This window comes from Psittacula echo, assembly GCF_963264785.1.
Source record: "Psittacula echo genome assembly, chromosome: 7".
NCBI classification, from domain to species: Eukaryota; Metazoa; Chordata; class Aves; order Psittaciformes; family Psittacidae; genus Psittacula; species Psittacula echo.
Window position 1 is genome coordinate 24,305,722 of NC_137740.1, and position 19,219 is coordinate 24,324,940.

Genomic DNA, 19,219 nt, shown 5'->3' on the forward strand with positions numbered 1-19,219 from the left:
TTCCATATCCTTCTCCATCTCAGTACTTTACTTCTGAACATCACAACAGCAAACCTGTATGACAAAACCTCCTACTGTAACCTTTGGCAACTCACTTTTAAGCTGTGCTGAAAGCTACAAGACAGAAAGCATCTGTATAATTCATCATCTTCCCAGAAATCATTTTAAACCTTCAGAATTATTCACTTCAGTCTAATTCTCTTTTCTATATATTGTGAACTGGCAGCTACCAGTGTGTGACATATTCATGGACTCATGTCTAAAACAGACTCAAATCCACATTTCATTGATGCAGCTTAGATTAATGGTCACAGAACATTCTCCCAGAACATCTAGTCTAATCTAGACAGGCTGGCTGGCAACATGTGCTTAGTCACATGGATGATTTCTTTTTTATTTGCATGCATAATCAGAGCATTCCACCCTAAACTTTTCCTTTAATAGACATTTAAAAATAGTGCTTCCTCAAGGAGACAAGAGGTGGCTCAGAAAAATACTGAACAACTAGGATCACTAAGGAGAAATAGTCACAGTTCCAACTGCTGGCATAGACAAAAGATCAGTTAAGAACTAAAGATTCACTATTTGTTTTAGTGCAAGATCTACCCAGCTACAGGAGGAACTGATCCCAAATTTGGACTAGTAAACCAAATCCACTATTTCTTGATGACAACAAAGATGAAAACAACTGGAATTGTAAATTTTAGAAGACTATCTTTAAGCAAAGTGTTACTCAGTATTACTATTCTACCACTTTTGTGGAGTAATGGAAAAGAGGAACATGGAAAAGAAATGGCATAAAAATTATTTATAAACTGAAGCACAGCACAATTTCTTTTTTTGGATTTTAAGCTCAGTTTCATTTAGACCAAATTCTCCTCCCAGCTGGAACTGCTGAAGAGGTATCACTTATATTATCTTACAGCATGGAGTCTACATCAGCACACACTTGCATCAATAAGCATCTTAGAGAAAGGACCAGGAATAGCTTCTGACCAAGAGTAGTCCAGAGGGAACATTTTGTAAATCTTTTGCAACTGTTCATTTGCAGTTGAAGTAGACTCCTGGCTAACTCACCAACACGGAACCTGGCAATGACAGATGTTGTTGCCACTGACGGCAAGAACTTAAGATATTTTTTTTCCCCCCCCATAGTTAAAAATTAGCCAATTACATTTTATGAAATCATCTCTCAGCTTATAACTGTGTTTCAAGATTAATAACATCTACATACATTCAACTTCCAATAGCTAGCAAATTTTGTCTTAAATTACTTCATATTAGATGAGAACATTTATATTTATAGCTAGAAACTGGCACATGTAAAATGTTATGTGAGCTAAGAAATTATTTTCTTTACTCAAAAAGAAATACCAAACCTGACATTATTGCCATCTCTAAGAAAAAAAATGAAACTAAACAAATACTTTATAAGCACTAAAAATAAATTAAAGACATCATGTTTGAAATCTGCAAGTACTTTCAGAAGGGAAACTATCAGGGAATAGAGAAGTCACGTCTATAGATGAAATTCCAAGTCCAACTTCTTTAACCAGTATTAAATTCTCATGTAAACCTTTTCCCTCTGCTCAAAAATATGGCTTGAAGTTAAATGTCAATCTCTTCATTCATGTTATTTTTAAGACATATCACACGTAACTGCCCAAAGCTAAGTGCATGAACAGACTGAACTAAATACTGGCCTCTAACTAATTGATAATATGCCTGGGAAGAGCCACAGAGGAAGAAGTGGAAGCACTGGGTCCTATCTGCTGTATCTGCGTAAGATGCTAGTGGCCATCATTTTTTATATGGCCACTAGAATTAATCTGGCTTGAAAAGGCACACACAGGATGTTTCCTGGACACCCTCTTCCCAGCATGTCTGTAATGTCTGCTGCAGGAACAAACTGAGCATAATTTGTTCTCATACTTTCAATGGAAGATAAAGAATGACATGACAAAAAATTGAGTTATTTGCTGCAAAACTTGAACAGTAATCTTTAAAGCAATCCTGCAATAAGGAAAAAGAAAATGATCAACCAAACAGAAAGAGGGACAGCTTTCAATAGCATAAAGAAAAATGCTTCTTGCATCAGTAGCAGTTGCCCATACCTTATTTATAACCATTCCATATAATGAAATAAAGATACTGGAAATAACTTTCTAGCAGTTTCAAATACACTGACTACAATACACAAGAAAGATATACCAACAGCAATTTTCTACAAAAGAAAGGCTCTATCAATTGATTTGCTTTCATTTTTCTGCATAAGTTATGAAAATACTCTGTATTCAAAAAATAGCCATAGAAATGGAATAAAGCTAGATTAAAAAAACAAACAAACAAACAAACAAACAAAAAATATATCAGTTTATGTTCTAACCAAAGGATTCACAGGGGAAGAGATCTGCTATGTTTCCTTTCCCCCCTCAAAGAAGGTTCTTTATAAAACAAAGCAAAAAAAGTGAGGAAAAAGAATGTTACGTTCAAAAAGCTGTATTTTATTGTTATGGCAACTGATGTGCTAAAAATAAAGAAATAAAGTTGTTATGGCAACTAGAATTTTAAAGGCAGTCAAAAGTAGAATAATCAAACATTCTGCTGGCTTAAAATGTAAAGTCTATGACTCAATTTTCAAAAAGAGCTTCAGAGACAAGTGGTGGTTGGGATTTTTTTGATTCTGCTTTGGAGATCACAATTAGTACAAGTTTCATAGAACTCTCCAGAGTATAAGAGAGGAAATCAAGGTGAACAGAAAAACAGCCATTTGAAGGCCTCACGGTCAGTAGGAAGAAACACACACCTTAAGCCACTTATTTAATGTCCTTGTGACTTTTCCTAGATCCATAAAATCCATCAGCTAATTATTAAAATAAACAGCAACAGAATAGTATTTATGTCACTCATCACAATGATCAAAAGATACCATATAACTGAAAGTTACTTCATGAATTTAAATTAAATACTGAAAAGTTAAGGAATACCAAAATTCACCTGTCTGAAGCAGCAGAGTTCTGTCTCTTTATATGTATGGAATTAAAAAGACTATCATTACAAGATCCTAAGTTTCTGCCATATGCTTGATCATCATTACAGGGCTGTCTCCCATCCAACACTTTTCAGATTGTCAAAATTGCTGCTTTTATTTAAAAATTAACAGAACTGCACACACTGTGAAATGTTCCAAAGGTCATACTCAGTTAAGACTTAATTAATACTAAGCAAAGTATTTAACAGATACTATAGGGAATTATGACTAGAAAGAGTAACTTACACTGCAAATACCTCCACTGGAACCACGTAAGTAGCATGTACTAGCATTCCTGTGTAAGCTAATATTTTAACACAGTATGTGCCTTGTATTTTGTCTTCAGTGCAGTTAATCAAGGTTCCTACTAGCATTACTCATAACTTTTCTGACCCATATGACAAGTCTCTCAGCCCAGTCCATGAGAGCTTTCAGCATGCAGGAGTAGCATGGTCAAGAATAGAGATCAAAGGTTCCTCCTTCACTTGTATTAAAGGGAAAAGAATCAGATTAACTCATTGCAGCACAAAAATTAAGAGATGTACACTAGAAATTCAAACAACAGACAAGGGTTAGAGCTAGCAAGGATAACACAGACAAATTTAAGTATATTTTTGTAGTTTTACTTCTCCTCAAGGCTAGATACACGCTTAATTCATTCCCTCTGAAGCACCACATGAAGCCATAGGTATTTCTAGAGAAGCAAACAATGTAGGAAAATACGTTAACTACTGCATCTGTGACAAAGTCACAAAGTAAATTCCATGTACAACAGTCCTTATATATAAATTTTCATCAATCAGGATAAGTCTTAGACATATGACTATGAGGGCTTTAAACCAGTTTTAGAAGTGTTCTAACGCTTAGGCTGAAGGAGCCAGGCTGCATATTTTCAAGGTTTGTTGCTGACTCAACCTGCTACTGAAGACAACAGACATGCTGTTCTGAGCTTTCTACGAAATTACTTTCCTCGTTGTACAATATTCTAAACTTAGTCAAGTTCATAGCTGCCTGAAATGTAAGTCTTTGAGTTCAAAGAAAAGGTGCAGCAGTCCACCCCACTTAACTGACAACTATGTAAATCCACTGCTTGCATTCAGCATCCAGGGGTCACATTTCTTGCTGTATCAGGTACAGCCATTCTAGACTGAATATACATGCATACACAAGTATATATAAAAGCATCCCAAAAGAATATTTATTCTAACATTTGCAGGCACATTCTAACCCTAACGTGTTTCTACATTTTCTATTTTCTACTGAAGAATTTAAGAGCAAGCACCTTCATAGGAAGGAAGAGGAAATCCTGGAAGGTTTAACAATAAAGACTAAAAGTGTTTTTTGAAATTACACTTATAAATTCATGACAGGAAGATGGCATCATTCCAAAAGGTACTGCTAATTCCTTTGCCATAAAAGTAACAAGAAGCACAATCAATTGACTGCACTGTTACCAGGAATGCAGCCCTGGGGTAGAGGTTGGACTTGATGATCTTAAAGGTTTTTTTCCAACCTAGTTGATTTTAGGATTAACATAACTAAGGCTGTCTGAAGGCTGCCTCAAAAAGGGACTCACCTGTCCCATCCTGCCCTGTTCCATCTATATGATCTCATCTCAACCCTTACACCACACCTACTCAGCAAATCATAAAATCATAGAATAGTTAGGGTTGGAAAGCATCATCTAGTTCCAACCCTCCTGCCATGGACAGGCACACCTCACACTAAACCATGTCACCCAAGACTCTGTCCAACCTGGCCTTGAACACCAACAGGGATGGAGCATTCACAGCTTCCTTGGGCAACCCATTCCAGTGCCTCACCACCCTTACAGTAGCGAACTTCCTCCTTATATCCAATCTAAACTTCCCCTGTTTAAGTTTGAACCCATCACCCCTTGTCCTGTCACTACAGTCCCTGATGAATAGTCCCTCCTCAGCATCCCTGTAGGCCCCCTTCAGATACTGGAAGGCTGCTATGAGGTCTCCACGCAGCCTTCTCTTCTCCAAGGCTGAACAGCCCCAACTTTCTCAGCCTGTCTTCATACAGGAGGTGCTCCAGCCCCCTGATCATCCTCATGGCCCTCCTCTGGACTTGCTCCAACAGTTCCATGTCCTTTTTATGTTGAGGACACCAGAACTGCACACAATACTCCAAGTGAGGTCTCCCGAGAGCAGAGTAGAGGGGCAGGATCACCTCCTTCAACCTGCTGGTCACGCTCCTTTTGATGCAACCCAGGATACGGTTGGCCTTCTGGGCTGCGAGCGCACACTGCAGCCGGCTCATGCTCATTCTCTCATCGACCAACACCCCCAAGTCCTTCTCTGCAGGGCTGCTCTGAATCTCTTCTCTGCCCAACCTGTAGCTGTGCCTGGGATTGCTCCAACCCAGGTGTAGCAATCAATTGATCTCATTGCTCTAACAGAGAAATGGGAGAAAAGAAGTTTTCTAAATAAAAATCTACAAATTACTGTGATTAGCCTTGCAATTGCTATACACAGTATACAGAAGAGATAGAACATGGAGTAAAATAAACCTTGCCCAGCAAGCACACAGCCTGGATAAGGCACAGCCTGAAACTGCACTCCCTGTATATGACAATTTAGCTTTAGATTCAGGCTGTGTATTGAACTACCTAGTCAAATAAAGGGTGCATTTTGAACTGACTGCGTTTGAGACAAACCAGCCATATGAATCTGGCTTTGTCACTTGAACCATATGATTAAGAAAACCGTGAAGCTCTGGATCATCAATATTCAGCTGTCAGTTTAAAAAACAACTGATGAAAATACACAACATGAAAAAAAGCCTCTTAGTTGCCAAAATATGTGGTTATGTCCATAGAAACCTACATAAAAGATAATTATAAAGAGTATATACACTACCATACTGCAATTGATGTCCTTTTGGTTTGTTTACCTCAGCAGCTGCAAATTTGCTTGCTAATAGGGGAAATAACTTGTAATTAGTATGAGCATACTCATCTCTATAAAGTGAAAAAAAAAATTAACAGCTACAGGCTGTAAAGAAGATCTATAGCTTTCTCACCTCTTCTGAAGTGATTACTTTAAAATGTACTTAATACCAGCTCAGCCCCTTAAAAGAATATCCCGGAGAACATATGAATAATATTGTTATTTGGTGGTTTTATCATAAAGAAGTTATACATAAAGCAGCAAAAGGTATCAGAATTCAGTTTAAAATTAAGGGATATATTTATCACTTATGTATGTTTTAACTTTTCTACACATGCAGCTCAAGCCTGTCTGGTTTTTGTTACTATTTCAATTATTGTATATTGCCCATTGGTAGCTGCACAATGCTATAGTAAAACATGTTTTAATAAAATGTTGTCCACCAGTACTGTTGTTAACAAAGACTTTAAACACCAACTGTGATTCTTTGGAGAAATAAAAAAGATAAAGCATATTTTTTGATCCTTTGATTCTTTGTGTTCTTCTCTAAGTATTTAGAGCTCTCTGTTTAATTCTGAAAGCATCAAACATAAACATACTGAAACCAGCAACTCATGGTCAGGAAAAGGCAGTTTGCTCTATTAAATAAATATATCTAAGATTTCTGAAACATTATCTTTCATAGAACAGTCACAAGAAATAGTCTTTATTTTAAAAGCCGACTTCTGCATCTTTTTTCTGTGTAAGCAAATATAGGACCCCAGACTGGGCTTTTGAAGAAAGCAGTTCTTGATGGTTTAAAACACCCTTTCAAAATCACACAACTGAATCTACAAGGAAGTTGCCTTCAGCTTTAATTTAGACACAAACCATTCCAAAATACAAATTACAGCTAGTAATTCAGATTTTCCAGAGACATCGAAATTTTTAGAAAAAGTCACTGCATTTGCATACGCATGCCACTTGCACGTGCCAGCATGGTAGCTCAACAACACTGTGACACACGCATGGCCACTTTTATTTCAAAGTCAGACTGAGACTGGCCTGAAATTCTTTTGAAGATGAACATTACTGTTTATTTATATGCATGATCACAGAAATTAGTTAGCCTTACAAACAAGACTTTGAAAATGTAATTACTCTGATTCCAAGTGCTGCCTTCTGATTTCCAGAATGTGGATGCCATACAGATAATGCCACCTAATTCCTCTCATGCTAACCACTCCATTACAGTAACATACTGAACTGAGTAGTTTGTCTCTTCCTCTCACTTTCAACAGCTCCAGCCTTTGAGTAATTCAGGCTCCTGAATGCCAGTTATGCAACATTTGCTTGAAGGCAGAGGCTGGTTAGGAAGAAGTGAATTTCAGATGAAAGAGTAATACCAAGAGAAGGTTGATTGCTTAAAAGATATTATGTTCTCAGGAATTGCAGTTCTATTGCAGTGGTCCGCATACATAACAATTTGCTTCATCTAAGCAGTGCCCTATACTGCAAGAGACAGAGATGCATTTACACAGAATGAATATGCATTACATAAAGACAACACACACTGCAGAGATCTTCAGAAATGATTCAGTGGTATAGAATACCATTGTTTAAAACACCGTCTTACTATTGCTTCTCTTTCAGCATCAGCACCATTATTGCTACCAGAAAACTGAACACCTAGTAACAAACCAGTATTCAAATTAAAACTAGTATATCAATTGATGTTTTATCTGGGAAGGAGCATCACAGATTTTAATGCAAGGTCTGAGGTGCCAAGCATTTACTAGAACCAGCAGCTATTACCATACACTCTACTGTAAAGAAATATTAAGACACTGAGACATCCCTGCTCCATCTTATCTAACAAAACACTTATCTGCATCAATATACATATATCTGGAGTCTATAAAAATATCAATTTTACCATCAATTCTTCCAGTAACCATCATTTAAACCTATTCAGGCCATAGCACTAAAACTACCCAAGGCTCCCCTGGTTTTGCAGATAACAGATTATAAATTCCAACACACAAAATCAGAATGTGTCCTCCAAGAGGACAAATGCAAATCTCATTTAGCCTTCAGAACTTAAGTATCAATTTATGTGACTTTTTGAGCTGGTAGGTCACACAGCATTCCAAGAGCCAGGAATTGTATTGTGAGTGTTATTTCAGTGCTATCCTAAGCAGCTGAGTATAGAAAAATAATTGCAGGAAAACTCAATGTGGTAGAATTTTTTATAATTTTATGCAGGCTCTGGGAAAAAACCTATTCACATTATTTTCCACCTCAAATATCATACATAAAGGGTAAAACTAAGATGACATAATATAAAAATTACTAACGGGTGCTACTTATTTTTTTTTCCTGAAAAATCCTGTCATTAAGTTGAAGATTCTCTGATTAAGAGTAAGCTCAAGGTTTTCCCTTTTGTGCACACAAAATTGAAAGATTTTCTCCAGATGAGTTCTGAATGAATCAAAACTTGGCAAATTAAATTCACCTCAGGGACATTTAATCCTTGAGTTTCCAAGGGTAATATTAACATTGACTCTGAAACCAGGTACCCCGCTACATTCATGATACACTAAATCTTTTATTTGAAGTCTGAATTTAAATGAAGCTATATAAAGAATTAAAATTCTGTCAACTTTTGCTCTTCAGAGGCAGTATTTGTCTAGTAAGTATTTTCAGTTCATATATTCTTTATTATTCTACAGGATGCAGTGTCACTAAAATAATTCAAACTACAGACTGTAACTGTCAGCACTAATGGTTCAGCTTACACCAAAAATGAGGCACCCTACCAATTAAACCAGCACACAACCTGATTTTTCTCTACAAACCACACTGAATTAAAAAATATTATGAATCTGATATTTGCCATGAGATGAATGATCTCAGTTTAAGAGAAGAGTTAAGTGATAGTCATCATATGCTTGCCCCTTCAGAAAAGGTGGAAAAAAGTAAAACTTAAGAAACTGCACATAGATACTGCAGTTAAAAGAAACATGAAACTGAAAAAGCTGCATATACATCTCAAAGTGATCAGTTTCTCTATAACTGTTTTGCTTAATATCTAAGTATCTCAGTCAAGCAATAAACCAGGTCTTAGTTATGTCTCTTTTTAGTCAACTGGAAGGAGAAAAAAACAAACAAACAAACAAACAAAAATCAAAAGCAACAATTTTTTATAATGATAATTGATCTGTACGTAATAGGATCTTTTATAATTAATAAGCATAAAACTATGCATACTTGATATCTCATCTCTCTAAAAGTTAAGGGAAACCATTCCCAATTAGAAAAGAGAACAAATAAAGGTGCAAAGAAAAAAAAACTAGAACAAAAATGTAAAAGATCAGCATTTCTGAAACTTCTTAGTTTTTATTGCTGGGAAAGTTGTTCAGCACAAAAAGATGGGCATGCTGTGTTTCAAGTATCTGTGACCAAAACTGAGCACATACCTCCTCCAAAGAACACTTTCTTGCAAAAGGGGAGCCTCTGTATCATTTTCAGTAGGCTGTTTGCCATAAGCCCGTGTCAAAAGAAAAGAGGGTAGTCACATACAGGTTTTGGCTGTAGTCCAGGACAGTAGCCTATTTGGAAATTTGAGAATGCTTCTCTGCATTAGGACAAACAGATGCAGCATTCTGAACACAAATATTTGCTACAAAAATACTCTAATGTTTCAGTCCATTACCCAACCTGTTGTGGCAGCTGGTGAACAGTCATCTTTTTAATTAGACACTCTTACTGATTAATTAGTCTCAGAACACTGAGCAGTGGAACCCTGCACGATGCCATTGGGACAAAAAATATTCCTCTTCCTAGTGCTAACAATATCCTTTGGTATTGCTGCAAATAACAAGCTTGATTGATTTTCTACTCAAACTAAAATAGCCTTCCTATATAAGTAATACTCTCAATCCACAGCTAAACTGTTTCAACCCAACTTTCACACAAATAAAATAAAACAAAGACAAAACACACACAAACATGGCATCAAGGCACCAGTTTCAAAGTTAACTGCATTTAATCTATTTGCATAGACTCATTTGTAAAATCCTCCACTTTCTGTTTACTGCTGTTTACTATTCTGTTTTGTGAGCAAGCTAGCAATAAAAATAAAAAAAGCTAGGTAATATTTTAAGTATGAAACAAAGAAGCAAGCACCTTTTCTTGTTTGAATACTTTGGTAATTTCAAAGTTTAAAAAGTAAATACATTTCCACATTAGGTTTACATGAAAGTTGATCTTCAGTCCTTTGAGATCAGTTTGCAAATAGATGCACCAAGGAAAACAGATAATTATAGAGCTATCCCAATATATGGAAGACTGTGCTTAAGCAGATGAAATTTCAATGGAAGTATTTGCTATTTTTAGTTATCCTGTTTCTAACTTTTAATTTTGGACAAGAGACTACTCTTACACTTCTGGGAGAAGAGATGATAAAGACATCCATTTGTAGGACTTCCCACTATAAAAAAGTTTCCCTTCTCAGAAGGTGCTTATAATAATGAAAAACAGCTGTTAAAGAAATTTAAGTATATTTCTCTGCTGTAGCTCCTCCTTTTCTGTAGACCGAAGAGATGCAGGGATGGCTTTGTAGCCAGCACCCCTTGTCCTTCATGTCACACACAACTGATCCTGACTAAGGCACCTAAATACATGCACTGCAGGGCTTGTGACTAAATGAATATGAGGAAATCAACGGGAGTAACATGGAACAAATGATTCCAACAGCGTATACAGACTGCTTCCACTTGCATAATTTACTGCACTTTTCAGCAAACAAGTGCTAAAGTTTCATTTTGTATCTGGGCCTGCAAAACACCTTGACCTGAGAAGTCTCCAGAACTCTCAAACCTTAACTTTCAGGTTTTCCTTTTCGCCTTATAATGAGAGAATGTGTCATGGAGGAATCAGAAATAACAACACTGGTCCAAACAGAATGGATTAACAACATACATTAGCTCTAAAATTATTAGATTTCATACAGGCCAAATCTCAATACATTTGCTCCAGAATGTACTTTCATATAACTGGTCCCTACTGCATGAGAATTGGACTTTGTGTGATTAGTGCCAATTTCAAATTATTGCATTACTGAGATACATTATTTTCATGATATGCCAATGTTTAATCCCCAAATCAATGCCTCTTATATTTGCTTCAGACTGTGGAAGAATTCTTAAGATTTTGACTCTTCTAGTGAGTGGCTTGAAACTTTATTGGCCCAGATGCAACACAACACTACAGAGTCAGCAGACAAAGCTATTTTTTGGCCAACTTTTCTGAAGCCTGACCCTTTAATTAGTTATTATTTCTAACTGTTCTGGGCACATGCTCATATCGCCAAAGGAAATTATGACAATATACAAATAATCTTATTTTTGGTCCTCTTACAAGTCATTTGGAAGGACAGCCACTAGGTCTTTCTTAAAGACCTTTGACTCAAAGTCACCATCCATCTCAAGGGCATTCACATTCATATGCGAACTTTCATTACTTTTGAGCAACATAATACTTCCAGCACCTACTTCATCTGAAGCCAGTCTTCTTTTTCTGATCAATCTTTAAAGAATAATAAATTTAAAACAAGCTTTGTTTCCTTAAACCAGAGCAGCAGCATTTAAAAGTCTATATATGCAGTTAAATGGACTTTGCATATACAGCTTATTTCTTAATGGAAGTCAGACTGTATACTGAAAGTCTTTCATAAAGAAATTATACAATTAACAACCATAAATACTACCTTAAAATGGTCCATCCAAAAGTTTTCAAAGTACAGAATGTGAATGACTGCCCTTTTTTCCACCTTCATTATTTTACTCACACAACTACATACAACCCTCTCTTTCTAAACTTGGGAAAAGGGATTTGAGTGTGGGTAATTTCAAGAGTAATCACTAACAGCATTACAAAACAGGCACCCAGCCCGTAACACAGAAAAGGATGGAAAGAAGTCTTGTCCCACAAATTCAGAGTAAGAACACATACAAGAATGAAACCATCTAAAACAGAAAAGCAAAATGTTAATAATACACAGTGTGATGCAATAAATAAAACATCTGTTGCAATTCAGATACAAGTTTTCTTCATCACTACCATGAAGTGACAGCAAATTTCTAATAATTTACACATTGACAGTACCTGACACTTGAAAGGGACACAGTGAGGCCAAGTGGAACATAATTATTGCCGCAGAGGATTCACAGTCACCTCAATTGTAAATGGGGTAAACTGTGGCTTGCCACTGATCAGTTTACTGAAGCTCAAAATATATCTCATCATAGAAAAATTCACTGAATGTCTTGAGAGGAGCCAGTGAAGCTGAACATGAAATAACGTCAAGTAGGCAGGAGAAAAAACTCTATCAGCTAAGTGACTCTACCTTTTGCATGGTTTTCTACTTATAATCTTTTAACAAATAGATCTGACATGCTTTCATAAAAGTTCTAATACAAGTACCAGAACTACCCCTTCATTATCACCACATAAGCAGATTTTTCTCACTCTGATTTGCCTTTGTCTTTTCCTTAAAATAAATACACAGCTAAATATATACACATTTACCTCTGCTGATTTACATTTTATTTCCTCTTTTTTGTACTGTGCCATGTGCAGCAAGGTCAAAAGCCAATGGCACATATGCCATAAGAGTAACTAAGGCAGATTTTGATTGTTATACAGTAGAAATTTACATATATGTCAGAAATGAAGCAATTGCCAAATTACAACTCCTGCTCTCTAAAATTGTATGCAAGACCTACTACTGTGCTCCAGTCAAAATTTCTGAGAGGCTCACAGTAATCACCAAGCTGGAACTCAGCAGGAAATGTAAGATTTAGCAAGACAGTACTTGTCAGTAAGAAAGTATTTGTGAGCGCATTAAGTATTTCTTTCTCCTTTTCCTCCTGGAACTCAAAACTTGCCTAGAAATGGGAAATGGATCAGAATGTGAATGCTCTGATATGGGAAAGGAAGCACAGTTCACTAGATCATTCTTGACAGACTGCTGACCTCCACTGCAGAGGACATGGGGACATGTCTTTTTGCAGAATATAAGTACAGCACTGACTTTTCTAAATAAGAGATTTTATTTTGCTTTCTGTGCTGAACGGAAACACTAAAACAAGCCCCAAATTACTCTCCTACAGAACACAATGAACAAAACACTCCTCTAACTGAAAAATACTGTAGATTTCAGAGCTCTGTAAAAAGATGGATATATACAGTGTAAGATGCATACCAGATCTGTCAAGTGATGTGAATAATAGCTGGCCAATCTAAAATGCTACTGGGCAAACTGCACACAATGGGAATAGAACAACAAATTTGTCTGTATCAGTCTCTAAATTAAGATGTTGAGAATCTGCTATCATTCAGTTCATCACAAGGAACACATTTTTGTCCTGCCAATACAATTACCCTCCTCCACTAGCAAGAACAGTTACACAAGGAGGTAAAACAGCAATGCTGTAGTAAAGTTAGTTTTTACCAGATTTTTGTGTTCCCCATAAGAGGTAGTCATAAATTAGGTATCCTACTAGTAATTCCAGCTATCACTTCCTTAGCTATGATAGTAAAATGACAGTTTTCAAGAACTGTTCCTCAAGCTAGCCCTCTGAAATTGTTACAAAATGTTCAAGGAAGTAATGGGGAGCTGTTTAAGGGAGAAAGTTTTGAGGGGGAGTTGTGTGAGAAGGTGAGTAGGTAGGGAGCTAAGTTCACATCTTTTCACATCTCCTACTTCTTGTATCTCAGCACACTTTATTCTCAGCACTGCAAGGGCAGAACACTGCCACCTCTAATCACCTAGGAGCGCCTTACGGAAATATACTCAGGAATGCACACACTTACAGAATACACTACTAAAGTGGTCAAGACACTCACAAAAATATCTAGCTTCCAGAAGTAAGCCTAAACAGGAAAGAAACATTAAGTAGAATGACCAGAATACAAGGAAACAATGAATCTATGTAAACTCATGCATTAACTGAAAGAATCAAGACAGAAGCTATGTATTTGATGGAAAAAAGTACATGCTGCTGGTGTATCAGGATAGTTGCATGCAAACAATGCAGGAAGATCAATTCTGCTGTTTCATACAGGAGAAGCAAGTGAACAATCATTAATACCCAAATAACTCTGAAGTTTAACATGCATATTATTAGTGACACACGTAACACTACAACAAAGCCTTTAGTAGGATTCAGAAAATAACATATTACATACCCTCCCCTCTCTCTCTTTCTCAAATAGCTTAATTCACACTACCAACACACCAAAATGAAACTGTTCACAAACATAAATATCAGATATTCCTAAAAATGAGCCTTCGCTTTGGCACAGACTCTCACCTGTTCATTCCTTTTCATGAAACCTTTCACGCAATGTATACCAAATGATCTGATCACCAGCAGTTATATACAGCTAGACCATGGAAGAAATTTTGTGATTTCACAATAAAAGATTGTTTTTTTCCTGAAGTAAGACTTTGCATAAATGCTTCAATTTCAGAATAGGATTTAATTTTCTAATCCGTAACAGCATAATATTTTATACTGAATGTTGCATGCGATGATATGTTTCAGCATATACATCACTGAAATATTTCCATGATGAAAGGGCCAAGTGCAGCAAAGTATTTTTAAGGCATGAGGCCCTATCATCAAGATATGGCTTGCATTTGAGAAGTTCTCCACTCCCTCCTCCGCTGTGAACCAAACATCTTCCCCACTTTCGGAAAGCAAGAGCAAAATAATGGAGGTGGTTTTGATGCAACATACAGCTGACAGATGTCCTGTGAATGGTTTCTAAGGAAAATATAACCCAACTACAACGTCAAAAAGAAAAATTTACGCTATCAAAACATCCTTCTTTATGGGTAAAGGAAAAAGAAGCCATGAGGACAGCTCTCACTCTTGGGAGGCTTTTAAACTTCACAAACACAGCAGATAGGTCAAATTAAAAGGACAAGTATCAAAAAGACACAACAACATTATGAAAAGCAACTTTTACTAACATCATTTACCCCAGAATTTTTGTTATAGGCAGATGATTCATTTCCTACATAACAAATCCAACACTTTCTCTGAGCAACATAAAATTATCTTCCTCTGTTTCTGTCACTATGGCCATTTTTGAGAGCACTGTTTTTCTCAGAGCACATAACTACCCTGCAGTGGCAAGAATTTTAGAACCCCAAATGGTGAGTTTACCTCCTGACACTGCACAGAGTTTCTGTTCCTGCAACACAGTAGTCCTTGTTCTTTCAGTCACAGCTATAAGCAATCTGAAACATCTATGCAGACAATTTCTTAAAATGTTTACTGATGGCATTATGATACAGAATGGGAACAGATTCCTGGAAAGATTCTCTTCTCAAATCACTCATACAGAAAAGAGACTGGTTTACTGCTTGGTAAAAAAGGCATTAATATTCTTTCTTAAAATAAATAACAAAGTAAGAAATACCCAACTTTGTGAGGCTTTGTTTGGGGTGTTTTTGTTAACCCCCCCCCTTTTTTTTTGGTTGTTTTTGGGCCGTTTGGGTTTTGTGGTTTTTTTTGTAAAAAACAGAAAAAATGAGGCACACAGAGAGCAGAAACTGTTGACAAAAACAAAGTTAATAAAAAAACCCAAACAAACACCTGAACAACAAGCCGATGTGCTTATTATAATCACAGCAAGTGGACAGAAAGCTGAATGTCAAGCATTACTACAGATATAGGTCAGCAATTTCTATTGTTAATATCATTCAGCAGGTAGCCATGGCAGGAGGTAAAATCACCTAATAACAATTTCAGTTGCTTAAAATAAGTCGAACTGTTTCACCCTTTTCCTATTTTGTCAGTGAATAAAACTGCTGCTCAGAACTCACTTTAACCACAGAAGGGAAAAACAAAACAAAACAAAACAAAAACAAACAAACAAACAAAAACCAAGGGGAAAAAAATATCCATCCTTACCATTGTGATGAGAACTCTGTATTTATCCAGCATTGCCTGGTTGTCATGGCATCCTGCCAGCAACTGCCAGACCTCTGCCCTTAGTGCTTCTGGAACACCACTTTTCACCAGAGTGGACAACCCGTTAGGTCTCACAACAAGATTATTGTGCCTGAGAAACAAACAATCATTTGAATATTATACTTACTTGAACAGAAATCAAAATAAAGATCTTTAAAAGTTTTTAACTTCCCAACATTATTCTGAAAAGTAGAGTTAACTACTGGCAACATAAACTTTTCTTCCACTGGTTACACTAAGTAGTATTTGTCAGATGGAAAACAAAAATTCTGCAAAGATTTACAGTAAGAATCAGTGGCAAAATAAAGTGATATACAAATTCTCCAGTGTAGAGAAATTAATGAAAATTAAAACAACAATTAGTTGCAGAAATTTAACTAAACTGGCTAATGAAGAACAACTGGAATTGAAAGTGGAAACCATGCATCTGTGGAGACAATTCAATTTAAATATTTGTTCAACATATACATTTAGCTTAGGTCAAAAAAAGGAAAATAAAAATAACCTAGGCTATATAGAGAAGTAAATTTTGGAAAACAAACAAAAGTCAGTTTCAGAAGTACCAACATGAAAACTGAAGTTCCAGTTTTAGACTTCATGCCGAGAGTATTCAGCAAGTGCCACGAAGCCATAACACTTTGTGGTGTTATGAGATTGGTGTTTGAGATGTGGTGTTATGAGATTGGTGTTTGAGATGTGGTGTTATGAGATTGGTGTTTGAGATGTGGTGTTATGAGACTGGTGTTTGAGATGTGGTGTTATGAGACTGGTGTTTGAGATGCGGTGTTATGAGATTGGTGTTTGAGATGACGTGTGGCCTATTAGTCTGAGCTGGTGATTTACTATCTTGTGTGTTTGTACACACACCAAGAAATGCAGGAAGACAACTGCAGGATGACTGGTGTTTTATTTTTCAAAACTGTGCAATTAATCCTACAAAAGTTGGTACACTGAATTATGAAAAGGCCATAATCAGACAGACTGAATAATAAAGATGTGTTTTTCAAAAAATAATCCAGTCACTAAGCCCATGCATTTATGATAAAATCACTGCACATGGACCATATTGCTGAGCTTTCAGTCACAGATGTTTAAAATCCTTTCTGAGTTAATAGTGTTTACTGATCTAGATTAAACCTTGCTTTGACTTATGGCAATTTTCATAGCAATGCAGCAGAAAGCCTGTGTGAATTGACTCTTTATTCTTTTCAATGTAGGAATTGCTTTGATCTGTTACTGTTTTGACCGTTATTATGTTTTTCAACTCTATTTGTAGGAGAATAGTGAGAGCAGCAGTTTAGCCAAATGCTAGCAAGCTACAATTAAAATATTTTAATTAAATATTTAAAAATAAATATATAAAAATATTTAAATTAAACAACCTACAATTTCATCCTCCATTTTAAGTGAAGGTTTAGAGTACTCATTCTTTGAAACGAGCCATCAATGTGTAAACAGTTCACCATTACTGTTTAAAAGGTGCCCTAAAGAAATTCCTTCTTCCTACGCTCCAAGGATTATATGCCCATTTTTCCAAATGACTTGAGAATTCTAAGAAAGAGTATGATTACATAATGCCCTTATTCTTTTAAGCACTAAATTATTTTAAATTTTACGTATGTACTGCAATACAAGTCATTTCAAACTTTACCATTCAGTTAGCCAAATTAAAAGCCAACTAGTCCCTTTTCTTTCTCAGTACATCTTGCAGCAAAATCACATTAGGCTAATGGTCTTGTGACGTGAAAAAGCTAGAAAAAAAATAGTGATGGAAATATTAAAAGAACTAGATAAGTGGTTACAAAGTTTTGAAAAGTACAATCAGGAGTAAATTAAAAAAAAAAAAAAAATCAGAAACTTAAAGCTCAAGTTGTGTGAAAATGAAGCATTCATAGCTCATTTCAAATCAGATTAGTTTGGGTACTGCATTTGGAGGTGGGTCACTAGGATGATCAGAGCATCTGTCCTGTGAAGACAGGCTGAGATAGTTGGGCTTGTTCAGCCTGGAGAAGAGAAGGCTCAGAGGAGACCTTACAGCAGCCTTCCAGTACCTAGAGGGGGTCTACAAGAAAGCTGGAGAGGAACTTTTTGCAAGGGCAAGTAGTGACAGGACAAGGGGGAATGGATTTAAACTGAAATAAGGAAGGTTTAGATTAGATTATTAGGAAGAAATTCTTCACTATGAGGGTGGTGAGGCACAGAACAGGTTGCCCAGAGAACTTGGGGCTGCCCCATCCGTGGCAATGTTGAAGGCCAGGTTGGACAGGGCTTTGAGCAACCTGGTCTAGTGGAAGGTATTCCTGCCCATGGCAGAAGGGGTTGGAACTGGATGATCTTTAAGGTCCCTTCCATCCCAAACTTCCTATGATATGCGTTGTATGAGAAACACAGGTGTCCTTCACTGAGGACTCTGCAAGCATATAAAATAAAATGAACAGCTAAAAAGGAACATTCCCACAGAAATGTGAGAGGGAATTTTTCAGGAACACCAAGAAAACAATACAAATGGCTTACGGCAACAGCCAACAGAGATGCAAATGCCAAGCTGTAATGCCATCCTTACTACTGAATGTACAACTGAGAATTAAACATGCTACAGTATACCAGATTTCACTGGATTTGTTAAATATTAAAATAGTTTAATGGTAGAGGTAATACTTTAGCAACATTAGTCCATGCAGTAAAGCATAACTTTGTAATTTTAAGAGACAACTTCTCAGTTTCTCAATGTCTGTTTGAGAAACAGCTTGATCATTAATAATCCTTGCTCTGTATTCTACTATAATGAACAAATATGCATTTATCCCTCCTTTGTGTAGAGGCCCAGGCACTTCACACTTCTAGACACTTTTTGATATCTGTCTGGACAGACCATAAGAGAAACAAGCATAAAAAAAAAAAAAAAAAAGAGCTTGTCTTATTCTAGTCTTATCCTTCAGCATGTTTGTTTTAGGGTCATTCATGAATGCTGACATCTTTTAATTTGCTACAAAGTGCTGTAATTCTCCTGCACAAAATGCAAAGGCAATTTTAAAACATCAAAGAGCAAGGATATAAAGCAGAAATGCATAGACTATGTTCCAACTTAACAAGTAAACATATTTCTAATCAAAGACTGCTATTGACTATTACAACCGCTAAAAAAAAAAAACAAAAAAAAAAAAACAAACAAACAACCCCTAACATAAAAACCAAAAACACAAGGTAAAACAAACAATTAAAAATCCCACCACCTACATCAGAAA

General features: G+C 36.3%; 1 protein-coding gene across 1 annotated transcript in view; it reads right to left on the reverse strand.

Moving 5' to 3' along the window:
* Window positions 1–19,219, reverse strand: part of RABGAP1L (RAB GTPase activating protein 1 like) — a gene marked incomplete at its 5' end in the record, with an annotated part of 248,601 nt that overhangs the window by 172,244 nt on the left and 57,138 nt on the right. The window contains one exon of the mRNA XM_080623938.1: window positions 15,915–16,065. Coding sequence (XP_080480064.1) covers window positions 15,915–16,065 — 151 coding nt within the window. The remainder of the gene's footprint in view (window positions 1–15,914; window positions 16,066–19,219) is intronic.